Raw genomic sequence first — 18,999 nt, forward strand, 5'->3', positions numbered from 1 at the left:
GTTAGAGACAGCGGACAAACAGTAACTGGTGTTCTATAGTATATAAAAAGTATATAGTTGGGTGCCATCAGCATAGAGATGGTACTGGAAACCAAATCTGCTGATAAACTGTCCAGTATAGAGAGAAAAAAGGAGAGGACCTAGGACTGAACCCTGAGTAACCCCAACAGCAAGAGTAAAAGAGGTAGAGACAACAAATAATACACTGAAAGAGCGGCCAGAGAGATAGGAAGAGAACCAAGAAAGAAAGTTGTCCCTAAGGCCGATAGATTGGAGAATGGTGAGGAGTAGACGGTAGTCTACAGTGTCGAAATGCGGCAGAGAGATCAAGGAGAATTAGTACAGAGTAGTCACTGTTGCATTTACTGTAGCTGTCTGAAAGTCATTGGTCACTTTGGTGAGGGCAGTTTCTGTAGAATGTAGAGTGCGAAAACCAGATTGTAATGAATCAAGGAGAGAGTTAACAGAGAGATCGTGGATGAGGCGAGAGAAGACCAGATGTTCCCGGATTTAGAGATGAAGAGGAGACTAGAGACAGGTCTGTAGATGCACAAGATGCATTAAGAATCATTAGCCTCCCCAGTCACATGTACTTGAAAGGCACATCACTAGCATCTTTTTTTTTTTCGAATACAACTTTTTTTGCTGTCATTTTTGTTACATGTTAGCCATGTAAAAACATAATTTTTGCATTTTTTGTTGGGGTGAAATAAAAACCTAAGCATGGAAGCAAACTTGCACACCTACAGATTGTGAACTCGCTTTTCTGTAGTAAAACTCTGGCAGAAGACATTAAGGAGTTAAAGCAATCCATGCCTTGAAAACATGCAGGGACTTTGCACTATTTCATGGTGTGGCATAATATGTTTGAGTAATTAAGAGGATGTAGAAAGAGAGTAGAATAACATTGAACAGTAGAGTTCAGAGAGCGAGGAGATCAAGGAACAGAACAATGGGTGAGTAGGACGTTAGTCCTATTAGATACATTGCATCTGAGCAGAAAAATCTGCAGGATTAGTGGATGTTGTCATCCACTAGATTATAATATTGAGGGTCGTTTGTAAGTACTGCCACCGCAGAAAAAATATGCCACTTGTACTATTTAAAATCTGGAAGTGAACATTCCCAAAAATGGTGGAGATGTGAGATTCTGTGGCATTTGCTACTGCAAAATCTTTTTAACCAGCTAAGAATGATCAGACCTGGTTTATACTAGTGTAGTGGCACATGCAGCTATTACATACAGCCAATTATATTTGTGTCAGTACATTGTGTGCATCACTGAGAAGGAGATGGACAGACAGACAGAAAAAAAACATCAAAAGACAAAGCTAGTCAGCACCTTCTAACAAAGTGAAATAAATCTGTCGCTGCAGTGCAAAAGCAAACAATCATAAAGAAGCCGCAGCACTTGTGGACGATAAGATATCTGCAAATATGTAATATTTCTATTATTTGAATCGACATTACTGCTATATTTACTCTGCTTATTGATTTGAGGTTTTTGTCACATATTTCCATCAAATTGTGTGAGCTCAACTGCCATGACAAGAGTACCTCATGTAGATGGGTCCCTACTAGAGATGAGAAAATTGATTCTAATGAATCAAAATGGTTCAACTGCTGGTAAGCATCTAAATGCTGTCTCTGCTACTCAAGAGAATCCCCCCCCCCCCTTGATTGACAGGGTGAGACATCTTGCCTGACCCTGTCAGTCTCGTGCCTGTGCTGTTGCTATGACTATTGGCACAACAAGTATAGAGGATTTGCTGCTGCCTGAGCAGTGCAGATTCTGACTGCGCACGCGCCGCTGACTTCTGAGTACACTCACAAGTGGAGGAGGTGCTTCTGCGTCCGAAGCCACCACTTCAACTTATGGCTGTACCCAGACATCAGTGGCGCATTCGCAGTCGGTATCTGCAGATCCTCTGAACTTGTGCTAATACTCGGAGCAATGGCTCAGGTGCAAGATTGACAGGGTCAAGCGAAATGTCTGGCCCTGTCAATCAAGGAGAAGAGCCTCTTCAGCAACGGGACCAGCCCCTTGGTGCTCCAGGAGACTGAATATGAACAAATTTGATCAGTTAGAATCGATTTGCTCATCTCAAGTCCCTACAGGAACTAGGATAGGTCATCAATATAAGATCAGCAGGGGTCCGACTCCTGGCACACCACGAGTTAGCTGTTTGAAGGGGACGAGTAGTTGTAATTACAATGTGTCAACTCTGCAAAGGAAATGCAGCACTCGCACTGCTAGCCCTTCAAACAGCTGACCGGTGGGAGTACCTTGAGTCGGACCCCTGCCGATCTGAAAATGATGACCTATCCTGAGTATAGGTCATCAATATCTTTGCACTGCACAACCCTTTAAATTTGATAATTCGCGCAGACGCGCGCGTTCACAGGAACGGGAGGTAAGCGAGTGGATCTCCAGCCTGCCAGCGGCGATCGCTCGCTGGCAGGCTGGAGATGTGATTTTTTTAACCCCTAACAGGCATATTAGACGCTGTTTTGATAACAGCGTCTAATATACCTGCTACCTGGTCCTCTGGTGGTCCCTTTTGTTAGGATCGACCACCAGAGGACTCAGGCAGCTCACTAAAGTAGCACCAAACACCACTACACTACACTACACCCCCCCCTGTCACTTATTAACCCTTTATAAACCACTGATCAGCCCATATAGACTCCCTGATCACCCCCCTGTCATTGATCACCCCCCTGTCATTGATCACCCCCCTGTAAGGCTCCATTCAGAGGTCCGTATGATTTTTACGGATCCACGGATACATGGATCGGATCCGCAAAACACATACGGACGTCTGAATGGAGCCTTACAGGGGGGTGATCAATGACAAGGGGGTGATCACGCATATAGACTTCCTGATCACTTCCCTGTCATTGATCACCCCCCTGTAAGGCTCCATTCAGACGTCCGTATGATTTTTACGGATCCACGGATACATGGATCGGATCCGCAAAACACATACGGACGTCTGAATGGAGCCTTACAGGGGGGTGATCAGTGACAGGGGGGTGATCACCCCATATACACTCCCTGATCACCCCCTGTCATTGATCACCCCCCTGTAAGGCAAAACACATACGGACGTCTGAATGGAGCCTTACAGGGGGGTGATCAATGACGAAGGTGATCAGGGAGTCTATATGGGTGATCACCCCTCTGTCATTGATCACCCCCCTGTAAGGCTCCATTCAGACGTCCGCATGTGTTTTGCGGATCCGATCCATGTATCCGTGGATCCGTAAAAAATCATACGGACGTCTGAATGGAGCCTTACAGGGGGGTGATCAATGACGAAGGTGATCAGGGAGTCTATATGGGTGATCACCCCTCTGTCATTGATCACCCCCCTGTAAGGCTCCATTCAGACGTCCGCATGTGTTTTGCGGATCCGATCCATGTATCCATGGATCCGTAAAAAATCATACGGACGTCTGAATGGAGCCTTACAGGGGGCTGATCAATGACGAAGGTGATCAGGGAGTCTATATGGGTGATCACCCCCCTGTAAGACTCCATTCAGACGTCCGCATGTGTTTTGCGGATCCGATCCATGTATCCGTGGATCCGTAAAAAATCATACGGACGTCTGAATGGAGCCTTATAGGGGGGTGATCAATGACGAAGGTGATCAGGGAGTCTATATGGGTGATCACCCCCCTGTAAGGCTCCATTCAGACGTCCGCATGTGTTTTGCAGATCCGATCCATGTATCCGTGGATCCGTAAAAAATCATACGGATGTCTGAATGGAGCCTTACAGGGGGGTGATCAATGACAGGTGTGTGATCAATGACAGGGGGGTGATCACCCCATATAGATTCCCTGATCACCCCCCTGTCATTGATCACCCCCTGTAAGGCTCCATGTAGACATTTTTTTGGGCACAAGTTAGCGGAAATTTTTTGTTTGTTTTTGTTTTTTCTTACAAAGTCTCATATTCCACTAACTTGTGTCAAAAAATAAAATCTCACATGGACGCACCATACCCCTCACGGAATCCAAATGCGTAATTTTTTTTAGACATTTATATTCCAGACTTCTTCTCACGCTGTAGGGCCCCTAAAATGCCAGGGCAGTATAAGTACCCCACATGTGACCCCATTTTGGAAAGAAGACACCCCAAGGTATTCCGTGAGGGGCATATTGAGTCCATGAAAGATTGAAATTTTTGTCCCAAGTTAGCAGAAAGGGAGACTTTGTGAGAAAATACAAAAAAAATCAATTTCCGCTAACTTGTGCCCAAAAAAAAAAATTCTAGGAACTCGCCATGCCCCTCATTGAATACCTTGGGGTGTCTTCTTTCCAAAGTGGGGTCACATGTGGGGTATTTATACTGCCCTGGCATGTTAGGGGCCCGAAAGCGTGAGAAGAAGTCTGGGATCCAAATGTCTAAAAATGCCCTCCTAAAAGGAATTTGGGCCGCTTTGCGCATCTAGGCTGCAAAAAAGTGTCACACATGTGGTATCGCCGTACTCAGGAGAAGTTGGGGAATGTGTTTTGTGGTGTCATTTTACATATACCCATGCTGGGTGAGATAAATATCTTGGTCAAATGCCAACTTTGTATAAAAAAATGGGAAAAGTTGTCTTTTGCCGAGATATTTCTCTCACCCAGCATGGGTATATGTAAAATGACACCCCAAAACACATTCCCCAACTTCTCCTGAGTACGGCGATACCAGATGTGTGTCACTTTTTTGCCGCCTAGGTGGGCAAAGGGGCACACATTCCAAAGAGCACCTTTCAGATTTCACAGGTCCTTTTTTACACATTTTGATTTCAAACTACTTACCACACATTTGGGCCCCTAAATTGCCAGGGCAGTATAACTACCCCACAAGTGACCCCATTTTGGAAAGAAGACACCCCAAGGTATTCCGTGAGGGACACGGCGAGTTCCTAGAATTTTTTATTTTTTGTCACAAGTTAGCGGAAAATGATGATTTTTATTTTTATTTTTTTTCCCTTACAAAGTCTCATATTCCACTAACTTGTGACAAAAAAAAAAAAAATTCCAGGAACTCGCCATGCCCCTCACGGAATACCTTGGGGTGTCTTCTTTCCAAAATGGGGTCACTTGTGGGGTAGTTATACTGCCCTGGCAATTTAGGGGCCCTAATGTGTGCGAAGTAGTTTGAAATCAAAATCTGTAAAAAATGGCCGGTGAAATCCTAAAGGTGTTCTTTGGAATGTGGGCCCCTTTGCCCACCTAGGCTGCAAAAAAGTGTCACACATCTGGTATCGCCGTACTCAGGAGAAGTTGGGCAATGTGTTTTGGGGTGTCATTTTACATATACCCATGCTGGGTGATATAAATATCTTGGTCAAATGCCAACTGTGTATAAAAAAAATGGGAAAAGTTGTCTTTTGCCAAGATATTTCTCTCACCCAGCATGGGTATATGTAAAATGACACCCCAAAACACATTCCCCAACTTCTCCTGAGTACGGCGATACCAGATGTGTGACACTTTTTTGCAGCCTAGGTGGGCAAAGGGGCACACATTCCAAAGAGCACCTTTCGGATTTCACCGGTCATTTTTTACACATTTCGATTGCAAAGTTCTTCTCACACATTTGGGCCCCTAAATTGCCAGGGCAGTATAACTACCCCACAAGTGACCCCATTTTGGAAAGAAGACACCCCAAGGTATTCCGTGAGGGACACGGCGAGTTCCTAGAATTTTTTATTTTTTGTCACAAGTTAGCGGAAAATGATGATTTTTATTTTTATTTTTTTTCCCTTACAAAGTCTCATATTCCACTAACTTGTGACAAAAAAAAAAAAATTCCAGGAACTCGCCATGCCCCTCACGGAATACCTTGGGGTGTCTTCTTTCCAAAATGGGGTCACTTGTGGGGTAGTTATACTGCCCTGGCAATTTAGGGGCCCTAATGTGTGCGAAGTAGTTTGAAATCAAAATCTGTAAAAAATGGCCGGTGAAATCCTAAAGGTGTTCTTTGGAATGTGGGCCCCTTTGCCCACCTAGGCTGCAAAAAAGTGTCACACATCTGGTATCGCCGTACTCAGGAGAAGTTGGGCAATGTGTTTTGGGGTGTCATTTTACATATACCCATGCTGGGTGATATAAATATCTTGGTCAAATGCCAACTGTGTATAAAAAAATGGGAAAAGTTGTCTTTTGCCAAGATATTTCTCTCACCCAGCATGGGTATATGTAAAATGACACCCCAAAACACATTCCCCAACTTCTCCTGAGTACGGCGATACCAGATGTGTGACACTTTTTTGCAGCCTAGGTGGGCAAAGGGGCACACATTCCAAAGAGCACCTTTCGGATTTCACCGGTCATTTTTTACACATTTCGATTGCAAAGTTCTTCTCACACATTTGGGCCCCTAAATTGCCAGGGCAGTATAACTACCCCACAAGTGACCCCATTTTGGAAAGAAGACACCCCAAGGTATTTCGTGATGGGCATAGTGAGTTCATGGAAGTTTTTATTTTTTGTCACAAGTTAGTGGAATATGAGACTTTGTAAGAAAAAAAAAATAATAATAATAAATCATCATTTTCCGCTAACTTGTGACAAAAAACAAAAAGTTCTATGAACTCACTATGCCCATCAGCGAATACCTCAGGGTGTCTACTTTCCGAAATGGGGTCATTTGTGGGTTTTTTCTACTGTTTGGGCATTGTAGAACCTCAGGAAACATGACAGGTGCTCAGAAAATCAGAGCTGTTTCAAAAAGCGGAAATTCACATTTTTGTACCATAGTTTGTAAACGCTATAACTTTTACCCAAACCATTTTTTTTTTACCCAAACATTTTTTTTTAATCAAAGACATGTAGAACAATAAATTTAGCGAAAAATTTATATATGGATGTCGTTTTTTTTGCAAAATTTTACAACTGAAAGTGAAAAATGACATTTTTTTGCAAAAAAATCGTAAAATTTTGATTAATAACAAAAAAAGTAAAAATGTCAGCAGCAATGAAATACCACCAAATGTAAGCTCTATTAGTGAGAAGAAAAGGAGGTAAAATTCATTTGGGTGGTAAGTTGCATGACCGAGCAATAAACCGCTAAAGTTGTGGAGTGCCGATTTGTAAAAAAGGGCCTGGTCACTAGGGGGGTATAAACCTGTGGTCCTTAAGTGGTTAAAATATTTAATAACAATAATATTTAGATGTAATAGCGAATGTGTTAATGGAAACTGGATGATAATTTAATAATTTTATAATTTCACTTACATCAACTGCTACTTTTCTTTATCCACATTTGCAGTATTGCAGTGCACTACCTCCCAGCATGCTACCCATTAAGCACATCCATACTACATAACATAGCACTGGTGAGAAGGCTCATATTAGACACCAGTCTATACTCATTGTCATCATTTTACACATTTTCTAGCCATCTTTCATCTGAAAGAAGGTACCCTTACAGCACTATATGAGAGGTCCTACAATCTGTCAGAATATGTTGTTGCTTTGAAAAGTGACAATTCACACTGTGTTCAAGCCCTCCACTGGGATGGCCATAGGGGGTATAAATATGAATACTATGCTCCTTAGCTATTCTTCCCAGAAAAAAAAAGATATAAATGAACAGCAAGGAGATCAAACAAGGTCAATAGATGAATCCCTTGAACTTCGTTGGCCTCACTGAATTCAATGTACCCATGGTGGTATATGTTTGTATACTTTTGGCTCAGCAGGGGCTATAAAGAAGTGCGAACCCGGCCTTATAAAATACAAAGAATGGATAAAAACTGTAATTTATACCGCTCTAACATGTGCATGAATTTTCTGTATTTTTCTGTGTCAGGGATATTATGTTACATGTGGATATTCGTTTTGGTGAGTGTCGGTTCAACGCGTCATGGTCATCGAAAACCAAGAAATGAGGGTGAAGAACAGGTGGAAAGTAAGTTCTCCCTTTAGTTAAATCTGACACTGCAAATGTTCATTCTACAAGGGAAGTAAAAATACAGTAAAAAGTTGCAATCTTTTAACAATTATAGCATTTTTTATGGTCCATCAGCAGGCCTGGACTTCACGATCATGGTAGATTTCATTGTTATATCGCATATTGTCGGAAATAATATTTGTCTATTGGGACGTATAAGACTGCAACTCTACAATCTTGTGGTTGCAAAAAATCATCCACGTCTATCACCAGGAAATCAATGAATGACTAGCTGATTTCTGTTATAGCAAAGGCAGTAGCCTATAAAGTACAGACTACAAAACCTATAGTAAGAAAACAAAATTATCAGGTAATCACCACATGTAGACTGAGCCAAATGAGTCTTAACCCCTTAGTGACCAGCCTGTTTTGGGCCTTGCTGACCATGCGTTTTTCTTCCTTTTTTCATTGTCGCGTTCCAAGAGCTAAAACTTTTTTTTTTTTGCGGGACAAGTTGTAGTTTTTAATGGCGCCATTTTTTGGTACACATAACTTGCTGATTAACTTTTATTAAGGCCTCCTGCACACGAACGTGTGAGCCCCGTGGCTGTGCTGCAGGCCGCAAATTGCAGGCTGCATTGCACAAACACCAACCGTGGAGCAGCCGCAGCGGATCGCAATACGGCAACGGGACACCTACGGTTGTGTGCAGGAGGCCTAACTCTTTCTGGGAGGGAGATAGGAAAAACAGCAATACTGCCAGTGAATTTTTACGTTATAAGTTTTATGGCATTAATTTTTCGGTATAAATAACATAATATCTTTATTCTCTGGGTCAGTACCATTACAGTGATATCATATATGTTTTTGCATTGCCGCTTCCCAAGACCCATCATTTTTTTCTTTTTTCTTTTTATGGAGTTGTGTGGGGCATGATTTTTGCAGGACGACTTGTATTTTTCATTGGTATCATTTTGGTGCAAATTACGCTTTTTGACTGCTAGTTATTCAGTTTTTTCGGTGGCAGCTAATACATTTTTTTTTGTTTTGTTTTTTTACGGCGTTCACTGTGGGGGCTAATTTTTGTTACAGACGTGGCAATACCAAACATACGGGGGAGATTTTTTTTGCAATTTTTGAAAAACGTATTTTCAATGGAACAAAAAAGCGTAATTTTTTTAATGTGATTTTTTATTTTATTGAATAAATGTTTGTTTTTTTACTTTTTTTTACCACTTAATAGTACTACAAAGAAACTATAAGACAGATTTTTGATTGATTTTAAAATTGAATGCACTATCCCTATAGTACATTGTATTTTAATGTCAGTGCTATTCTGACATTGACCAGCAGCCTCTCTGGCGCAGTGTACTGGAAACTAATCAATGCAGCACTTTACATGTGGCGGGCGCCATTGCCCGCGGCATGTAAAGTGTTGAACAGCCTGGATCGGCACTCCTGCCTGTCCGGGCTGTTAGAGCAGGGCAGCGGCTCTCATGGGACACCACTCCCCGCTGCATGGGGGACCCGTGCAGCACTTAGACTGGGCCGCCGTAAAACAGTACGGCCGCCCAGCCTAAGGCCCCTTATTGACTGCCGTAAAAAGGCGTATGCGTGGTGACTAAGGGGTTAAAGGGGTTTTCTGGGATTACTATGATTTTAACAGATATGCTCATGTAGTTGCTTACCTCATGTACATCTTCACCATGCTTTTTTCAACAAACCCATGACGCACTTCTTATGTGTCAAACCCATGAGAAGCCGTTGCAGAGGATGGGAGTGGTAGTGGCTCTGATGAGATGTTGTGTCTCAGTGTACTCTTTCAGGCTGTCACTCCTTGGGGATCGGTGCAGTGAAAGAGTAGTTTAAAGAATCAGGCCAACGTCTAAAAGTCTGTATTTAACTTGTGGTACATCCAGCTGTATTAAGTACAAAGTGCAGATTCTGGCACCAGATAAGGAGGTATGCTGGCTGGTTGGATGGCAATAGGTTGGCATTAGCAAGCACTTGTGTATTTAGGTGTCCACTGTAGTACAGGCTTAATGTTTGTCTGGCCTAGAGATGGTTTAGGTGGTGGTGTCTGAGCTGTTGTCCCTCATCTTGATGCAGTGTCTGTAAAGCTGTATTTCACTGATCACTCTGCTGTCTTGTCTCTTAAATGTTTTCTTGAGGTAGGATTAAGGCCTCTTTCACACTTGCGTTGTCCGGATCCGGCGTGTACTCCACTTGCCGGAATTACATGCCGGATCCGGAAAAACGCAAGTGAACTGAAAGCATTTGAAGACGGATCAGTCTTCAAAATGCGTTCAGTGTTACTATGGCACCCAGGACGCTATTAAAGTCCTGGTTCCATAGTAGTAGTGGGGAGCGGGGGAGCGGTATACTTACAGTCCGTGCGGCTCCCGGGGCGCTCCAGAATGACGTCAGAGCGCCCCATGCGCATGGATGACGTGCCATGCGATCACGTCATCCATGCGCGTGGGGTGCCCTGACGTCACTCTGGAGCGCCCCGGGAGCCGCACGGATGGTAAGTATACTGCTCCCCCGCTCCCCACTACACTTTACCATGGCTGCCAGGACTTTAGCGTCCTGGCAGCCATGGTAACCATTCAGAAAAAGCTAAACGTCGGATCCGGCAATGCGCCGAAACGACGTTTAGCTTAAGGCCGGATCCGGATCAATGCCTTTCAATGGGCATTAATTCCGGATCCGGCCTTGCGGCAAGTGTTCAGGATTTTTGGCCGGAGCAAAAAGCGCAGCATGCTGCGGTATTATCTCCGGCCAAAAAACGTTCCGGTCCTGAACTGAAGACATCCTGATGCATCCTGAATGGATTTCTCTCCATTCAGAATGCATTAGGATAAAACTGATCAGGATTCTTCCGGCATAGAGCCCCGACAACGGAAGAAAAGAACGCAGGTGTGAAAGAGCCCTAAGTTGTTCTCACAGGAGAAGAGTATCTGGTTCCTGAGTTGCCCTCACAGAGGAATAAGATACAGTTTCTTGGAGTGGGAGCTCTGACATGTGCTTCCTCACTCTCCTACTATAGGAACAGGAACTTCCTCTCCTCTCTTAGCTAGACAGGAACTTCCACTCCTACCAAGAGGAAAGAAACAGGGCGGTTAATCCTGATCCTGCAAACCATTACCTCCTCTGCTGGAATCAGTGTCGGACTGGGGTGCCTAGGGCCCACCAGTAAAATTTATTTTGGGGGCCCACTCTACGGATACATTCAAAAATAATAAATAATCTAACAAGTTTTTTTAATGAAAATAGGCTGGTTGAGGTGCTGTACATTGAATATATGTATGTAGTGCAGTAAGTCTACTGTGTTATGTACCACTTGTGCAGGGGGTGGGAGACTAGGGGCCCACCTTGCTAAGGGGCTCACCAGGGGATTCCCCTGTACCCCTGTGGGCCAGTCCGAGCCTTGCTGGAATACACGGCCACAACAATGAAATATGCATGACAATACAATACATTACAAATACTTGCAGATACCCCATAGGACTGGGCTACTGCACATAATGTACTACAGCTACACAACCACCCTTAACAACACCCAGGTAGTTTATAGCTCCTCCCACCCAGCTAGTTACATAGACAATCCCCTATCACTGCACGTTTTGCTACTTTGAGATACCCCGGGACATAACAGGAAATAAGAAAGAGCTGCATGGACTGTGACTATAGCCCAGAACAGAAGATAGGAGCAATAAATGTAAAATAAATATATTGCAAGATTACAGCTAACGTCATAAATGATCATTTTTAACCACGGGCCCATTTTTAGTTTAGCATTTTTGTTTTTTCCTCTCTACATTCCAATAATTATAACTTTTGTTTAATTCTCTGTTCATATAGCCACACGAGTGCTTATTTTTTGCAGGATAAATTGTATTTTTTAAGGGCACTATTTAATTTCACACGTCTGTTTTTGGAAAAAAAGGGAAAAAAAATGTTTGTGTGGTTAAATAAAAAAATAAAATAAACACAATTCCGCCAAGGTTTTTGGGGTTTTGACATCACAGTGTTCACTGTGTACTAAATATGACATTAACGTTCCTATTCTGCTTCTCAATGCAAATTTTAAAAAAATTTAGAAAAATAATTAAGAAAATGAAAAGTATTAATCATACTTTATTATAAATATATTCTCAAATACCTTTCATTAGTTACAATGGCTAATTTTCTCTAGGGAGCAATCATAAGGAGAAATAAAATGGCTGCCGCCCTATCAGTACACACAAAACCTGTCCTAATCACACTGGAGGACAAGTTACTTCACAACACTGAGCTAAAGAGCTGCCCCATCCTCCTCTCCTATTTGGCAGGAATTATGACCCTGAACACAGCTGATAACAACTTCAGCTGAATTTTTGTGGGAATGGAGTTCATGAGGAGACATGAAGTACAGAGAGGACGGACAGGACAGACTGTGGTAATGTGGGACTTTGGTAATAACTTCATACAAGTGCTGCTGACTAATAGGACAGCGGCCATTTTATTTCTCCTAATGATTGCTTCCCAGGCAAAACGAGCCATTATAAATAAGAAAAGGTATGTGGGAATAGAGCATAAAATAAAGAGCAGCAGGGACCTGGGCATCATCAAAATGGCAGCAGTGGGGTCAGGGCCAGGTTATAGGGAGGGTACTAGGGGCTTGTTCCCCCGGGCTTACACCACTCAGGGGGACTAAGGGGCCTCCACTGGTAGCTTCCTTATATTCCAAAAGGGCCTTTTTAAGCAGCACTACTGTTAAAAATAGCATTGCTCCGTGTGTCTGGGGCAACATAATGATGTCACCTCCAGCTACACAGACCAAGGAGTTATACAGCAGCATGAAGGGGCTGTAACAAGACAACGACTTGCAGCGGGCAGTGCACAAGAAAGGAAAAGTTACTGTAGATTAGTTTTTGGCAGCCTAATGTATGTTAAACTATTTTAACTAACAGGTCTTTCTGACCTCGGCCTGCATGATTCCTCTAGTGCCTGTTGTCATGAAAGTCTCTTAGGTTCACGTCAGCAGGGCCGTCTTTGCCGCAGGGCAAAAGGGGCAGCTGCCCCGGGCCCAGTTGCTCATGGGGGCCCTGGCCCAACTCGCGACTCTGACTCTATGTATCTAATATGCAGCAGCGCAGCAGTCTACTCTTCAGTATACTAGACAACTTGAACTTACAGCGAAGGCGAAGCACTTCGGCCCCCCGCCCCCGTCACTCACGTGGTAAAAGGGGGTGTGTCGTGTGTGAGTCACCGCAGCCTGGTGAAGCGCCATGGCGGAGCAGCCAGCAGCAGGGACTAAGTCCCCGCCTCCGGTCCGGAGGCTAAAGGGATTGGGTGGCGGTGGTGAGTGAGTCACAGCCTCACGTAACGCGACCACTGACCAGAAAAGAACCAGACCAGTCTCAAGTCACTGACCTGCTGACCTGACAGTACAGTCAGCCAGTCAGAGTCGACCTGCCACTGCCGCGCCAGGAGGGGAGGACAGGACTGAGGAGGTAAACAAAAAGCAGTGGCATGCTGCGCATAGGAATATATATATTGACTTTATTTTATAATAGAAGAAACCGGTCAGGTCACCAGATCCGACCATTCATAAATTTGTGGGGGATCATTATAGAGAGCCCCAGGCGACATAAGGGCAGGGGTTGGGTTCTTCTCTCTGTCTGACTCTGCTGCTGAACTGTGGCCTGGGGCCATCACTTGCCAGTTGCCACATTTACTAATCTTTGCTCAGGGGGGGCCTGGGGGGCCCTCATGGTGTGGACTGGACTGGACTGGTCATTTTCACTAAGGAATAGTTTAACCATTTATGTGCAAAAGAGAAAATAAGAAGTCAGCTCCAATCAGATATCTGCACATAGACCAAGACTCTGGGTCTATGTGCAGATATCTGATTGGAGCTGACTTAGTGACCTCTTTTTTTCTCTTTTGCACATAATCGGTTAAACTATATTCCTTAGAAAAAATGACCAGTCCACACCATGAGGGCCCCCCTGAGCAAAGATTAGTAAATGTGGCCGGACGGCCCCAGGCCACAGTTCAGCAGACAGAGAACCCAACTCCTTTGTCTCCCGTCTCTCTAATAATCCACCAGTAATTTAAATAACCCCATTAGTGGGGGATTATTATAGAGACGGGAGACAAAGGGGTTGGGTTCTCTGTCTGCTGAACTGTGGCCTGGGGCCGTCCGGCCACATTTACTAATCTTTGCTCAGGGGGGCCCTCATGGTGTGGACTGGTCATTTTTTCTAAGGAATATAGTTTAACCGTTTATGTGCAAAAGAGAAAAAAATAGGTCACTAAGTCAGCTCCAATCAGATATCTGCATAGACCCAGAGTCTTGGTCTATGTGCAGATATCTGATTGGAGCTGACTTCTTATTTTCTCTTTTGCACATAAATGGTTAAACTATATTCCTTAGTGAAAATGACCAGTCCAGTCCACACCACACCATGAGGGCCCCCCCTGAGCAAAGATTAGTAAATGTGGCAAGTGGTGGCCCCAGGCCACAGTTCAGCAGACAGAGAGAACCCAACTCCTTTGTCTCCCGTCTCTATAATAATCCCCCACTAATGGGGTTATTTAAATTACTGGTGGATTATTAGAGAGACGGGAGACAAAGGAGTTGGGTTCTCTCTGTCTGCTGAACTGTGGCCTGGGGCCACCACCTGCCACATTTACTAATCTTTGCTCAGGGGGGGCCTGGGGGGCCCTCATGGTGTGGACTGGACTGGTCATTTTCACTAAGGAATATACAGTAGTTTAACCATTTATGTGCAAAAGAGAAAATAAGAAGTCAGCTCCAATCAGATATCTGCACATAGACCAAGACTCTGGGTCTATGTGCAGATATCTGATTGGAGCTGACTTAGTGACCTCTTTTTTTTCTCTTTTGAACATAAACGGTTAAACTATATTCCTTAGAAAAAAATGACAAGTCCACACCATGAGGGCCACTGCCTCTATCTGTAAGTCGCTGGAGTGCACGGCAGGCTCGCTTTTCTGAAGGAAGTGGAACTCTGAACTGTCTGAACTCTGAACGGCTGTACAGTCGGTAGTGTGTGTTGTGGTGGAGGCCGTGATTGCATGCTAGGGTGTGGGAAGGCGGGATCCAGGGGGCCCAAGGAAATCCTTGCCCAGGGTCCAATCAATATTAAAGACGGCCCTGCACGTCAGCATTAAAAAACACTGTATTTGGCATAGCCGGATGATTCCATGAACTGCTGGATCCCCATTGAATATAATTGGATCCGACAGGGATCTGGGCGATTTGCAGCATCAATGCCAGCTTTAAGCCGGACAAGCCAAAAACCAGGCAGGAAACTGGCCAGATCCCATTATAGTCAATTGGGATCTGGCGGTTCACGGCATTATTTGGCTATGCTGGATACTGTGAAATTCAGCAGGCTTTTCCCCTGCCAGAACAACCTGCCGAATTTTTTAATGCTGATGTGAATCTAGTCTTACTTATTGTGTGGGGAGAGGAGGTGGGGAGGCCAGGAGACCAGGACCTGTTATGATGTATAGTTCCTCCACAGACTCTTTTCTGATGAAGTCCCAGAGCATTACAGGCTGTAATCTGGAGGTCAGTGGGCATGAAGTCAATTACAGAGCAAGACTCACAGATGTAAATTGTTAGTGGCCTGTAATTCAGACACCTCTCCTCATAGGTAATGCTGAGCCCCCTCACCCTCCTACCTCCTGCATAGATGACTGCCCTCACCGACCTGTGAGGGACACTGCAGTTTTATCCTCTGTTCAGCTGATGTCAGACACCGCTCATTATCCTGACTGGACTTTGGTAAAGTTTTGTTGAAGGAGGGCTTAGATCGGTCCCCAACCTTTTGTACGTTGTGAGCCACATCCAACTTTGAGTGATGGCCGAGAGCAACAGGCAATTCAAAAATAGAGGAGTGAAATTTTAAATAATGAGTAAAAAAAAAAACATGAAATTGCAAACATTTCCTTATAAATATTAGTGTGAACTATAATACTAGTATTATACCATCCAAATTGTCACTGTTTGGGGGTATATTTAGGAAAGGTCTGCAAAAATGTCATTGCCAGTATGTATGGTCAACCCCTTTAAAGGGAACCTGTCACCGGGATTTTGTGCATTGAGCTGAGGACATGGGTTGCTAGATGGCCACTAGCACATCCGCAATACCCAGTCCCCATAGCTCTGTGTGCTTTTGTTGTGTAAATAAACTATTTGATAAATATGCAAATTAACCTGAAATGAGTCCTGTCTGTGAGATGAGTCAGGGAAAGGACTCATCTCAGGTTAATTTGCATATGTATCAAATGTTTTTTTTTTTTTTTTTACACAATAAAAGCACACAGAGCTATGGGGACTGGATATTGCAGATGTGCTAGCAACCATCTAGCAACCCATGTCCTCAGCTCTATACACAAAATACCGGTGGCAGGTTCCCTTTATTAAAGCAAAAGTTGTTGTTTTGGGGGGGGGGCCTACCAGAGGTTTTTTATCGAGGGGCCTCCACCAACCTTGATCTGGCCCTGGGCAGGGGCATTAGCAAGATGATTATTAGCTAGCTTATGTTTTTAACCTTTTTAAGGAAATCCAAGATCTTTTTTCTACTTGAATACCCTGTTATATGAGAATACTCTGCTAAGAATTCCATGACAAATCCACAGACATGTATTTCTTAAAATGCTTTAAGAAATGTGGCAGAGATGCTAATGTGGCCCACCCTCACTACGACTAGTGATGAGCAATCACCGTGGATGCTAAAAGGGTGAAAATGAAAATTAATGTGAGTCAAATGCCATGGGCAAAATATATGTCACGGTTCCCCCGTCCGGTGGCAGCGTCCAGTTGCCGGGGGAACCAGGGCTGCTGAGCGGCCCGTTCTGAAGTGGGAGCCCCTGGTTTAATAAGGTGGTGCACCAGAGTTCCCAAGTGTCAGGACGCACTGCCGGCAGCTCCACCTGGTGTGCAGGCACTCCGGCATGAGACGCCTTTACTCAGTATAAAAGGCAGACACCTGCATGTGGCAATGAATTTCTTGTCCTCTGTCTCCCCCTGCTGTTTCCTTGGGTGTATTGAAGACACCTTTTGCTTGGAGTGGTGGTAATTTGGTATTGTATTGATCTCCTGGTTCTGACTTTTTGGCGTGTTCGGTTTTCTCATTTGCCTCTGGCATATCTTGTGCTTGATTATCAGACTGGCATTTGAACCTTTTTCTTTAAGACTCCTTTTTTAGTGTTTGTCTGTTTGTTTGTCTCTGTGTGTCGCCCCTTCGTGTATTGCAGTATACGGACTGTCGTCCGTGCAAGTATATCTTGTCATGTTCTGGGCTCATTTGCTTCTGGGGGTGGTCAGTTGTCATGGTGGAGTTGGACTTTGTTTCCAAACTTTTGGGCCAAAAGATTACGTAACGCCCATGTTGCAGAATGTGTCTGCAAATATACTCTTTCCCTCTTCCTTACCTCCCTTTCTATCCCTCAGTATCTCTACACAGGTTTATTGCGTTAGGGTACTTTCACACTAGCGGCATGGACCTCCGGCCAATAGTCAGTGGGGCCGGAGCGGTAGTCTGGGGGCACGACAGGCTGTTTACCCGCCGCAACAGCCTGCCGGAGGTCGGTGCCGCTAGTGTGAAACTAGTCTTACCTGTCTAAGCTTTACAATTTTTTTTATACAGATCTTTTTGATATTATATAGGTTCATTTTTTACAAGATATTTCAGAGCCCCATATCCTTATTTAATCACTGGAACTTTTCAGTCCTAACATTACCATTATATCACCATTAAATACCATAATTGTATTACCATATCTTTTTACAAAACCGTTAATAAACAAAAATTTTTAATAATTTTCATGTTTCATTATAGATTTACCAAAGGACTGCAGTGAAATTCCACGTTACAAAGACAGTGGTGTCTATGTCCTACGTCCTACAGGCTTGCACCCGCTGATTGTGTACTGTGACATGACTACAGAGAGTGGCGGCTGGATTGTCATTCAGCGCAATAGCTTCAACTCAGAGATATCCTGGGATGAATCTTGGACCACTTACAAATATGGCTTTGGTAATGTGGAGAAGGACTACTGGTTGGGCTTGGAGTATCTCCATCACATTACTAAGCAGAAAGTCTATCAGGTGCGGTTTGTGATTCTAGATAATAACAATGAAGAGAAATATGCTGATTACAACCTCTTCAGTGTAGAAGATGAAGCTAATGGTTACAGGGTAAGACTGGGCAGCTACACAGGTACTGCAGGAGATGCCATGTCTTCAGTTCAACCAGCAGCCACACATGACAACATGAAGTTCACATCCAAGGACAAAGACCAAGATATCTATAGTGCCAACTGTGCAGCCAGTTTTGGTGGTGCATGGTGGTATGCTGCCTGCCATGCTGCCAAGCTCAACAACAAAAATGGTATTTCTTGGCATGGACTGTGTAATAACAATTGCCAAGGATCCACTGTAATGATCCGTCCAGCAGATTACTGTGTCTACCTATAAAAGTGACAAAGCAGGAGGATATTGTTCTTCACTTCTGTAGCACTTTCATGCAATATTTTATGTCTGTGGACACCCTTTGAACAAGATCTAAAATATGGACACTCCGGAAGATTAATGTTCTTCTCTATATATGACAGATTTATGTATTAATACAATGTAAATTGAAAATAAAGTGGGCTTTTTTGCCAAACTTATGTCATAAGTCACAAAAAAAAAAGTCATAAGTTGACTACACCAGTATACCATCAGATAACTGAAATCTAAGCTCCCATAACTCACTTAATTCTGAACTAAAGTTGGGCCTAGAGTCAAACCTTCCTTTTTGACTGGCTGACCATCTAGTGGTTTTAGATGTTTGACGTTTGGCTGTGATTAAAAAGGATAGCATGTATTGAATTTCAACATGCCGGATCCTTTGTTCTTAAAGGGGTTCTCTGGTTCCATAATGATTTTTTCATCTGCCCACAGTACAGTTATTTTCACCCCATATACTTGTTTTTCATGTCGGCACATTCCTTCCTATATTTTCCGCATCATTTCACCCGGGTAGGATATTTACAAGCAGCTTCCTGTTGGGTTTTCTAACCAAACCCTGTAT

General features: G+C 43.7%; 1 protein-coding gene across 1 annotated transcript; it reads left to right on the forward strand.

The window, feature by feature from the left end:
* Positions 1-924: 924 nt before the first annotated feature.
* On the forward strand, positions 925-18,582 carry LOC122933223 (fibrinogen-like protein 1-like protein). Its single transcript, XM_044288077.1, has 3 exons — positions 925-956; positions 7,820-7,918; positions 17,764-18,582. The coding sequence occupies exons 1-3, from the start codon at positions 953-955 to the stop codon at positions 18,399-18,401; spliced, it is 741 nt and encodes a 246-aa protein (XP_044144012.1). The 5' UTR covers positions 925-952; the 3' UTR covers positions 18,402-18,582.
* The last annotated feature ends 417 nt before the right edge of the window (positions 18,583-18,999 follow it).

This window comes from Bufo gargarizans, chromosome 3 (genome assembly GCF_014858855.1).
Source record: "Bufo gargarizans isolate SCDJY-AF-19 chromosome 3, ASM1485885v1, whole genome shotgun sequence".
In the NCBI taxonomy this organism is placed as follows: Eukaryota; Metazoa; Chordata; class Amphibia; order Anura; family Bufonidae; genus Bufo; species Bufo gargarizans.

Bases quoted from the DNA above. Each gene is read 5' to 3' on its own strand.
- LOC122933223 (XM_044288077.1), top strand. The intron at 7,919-17,763 runs GTAAGTTCTCCC...GTTTCATTATAG, and splicing joins GGGTGAAGAACAGGTGGAAA to ATTTACCAAAGGACTGCAGT.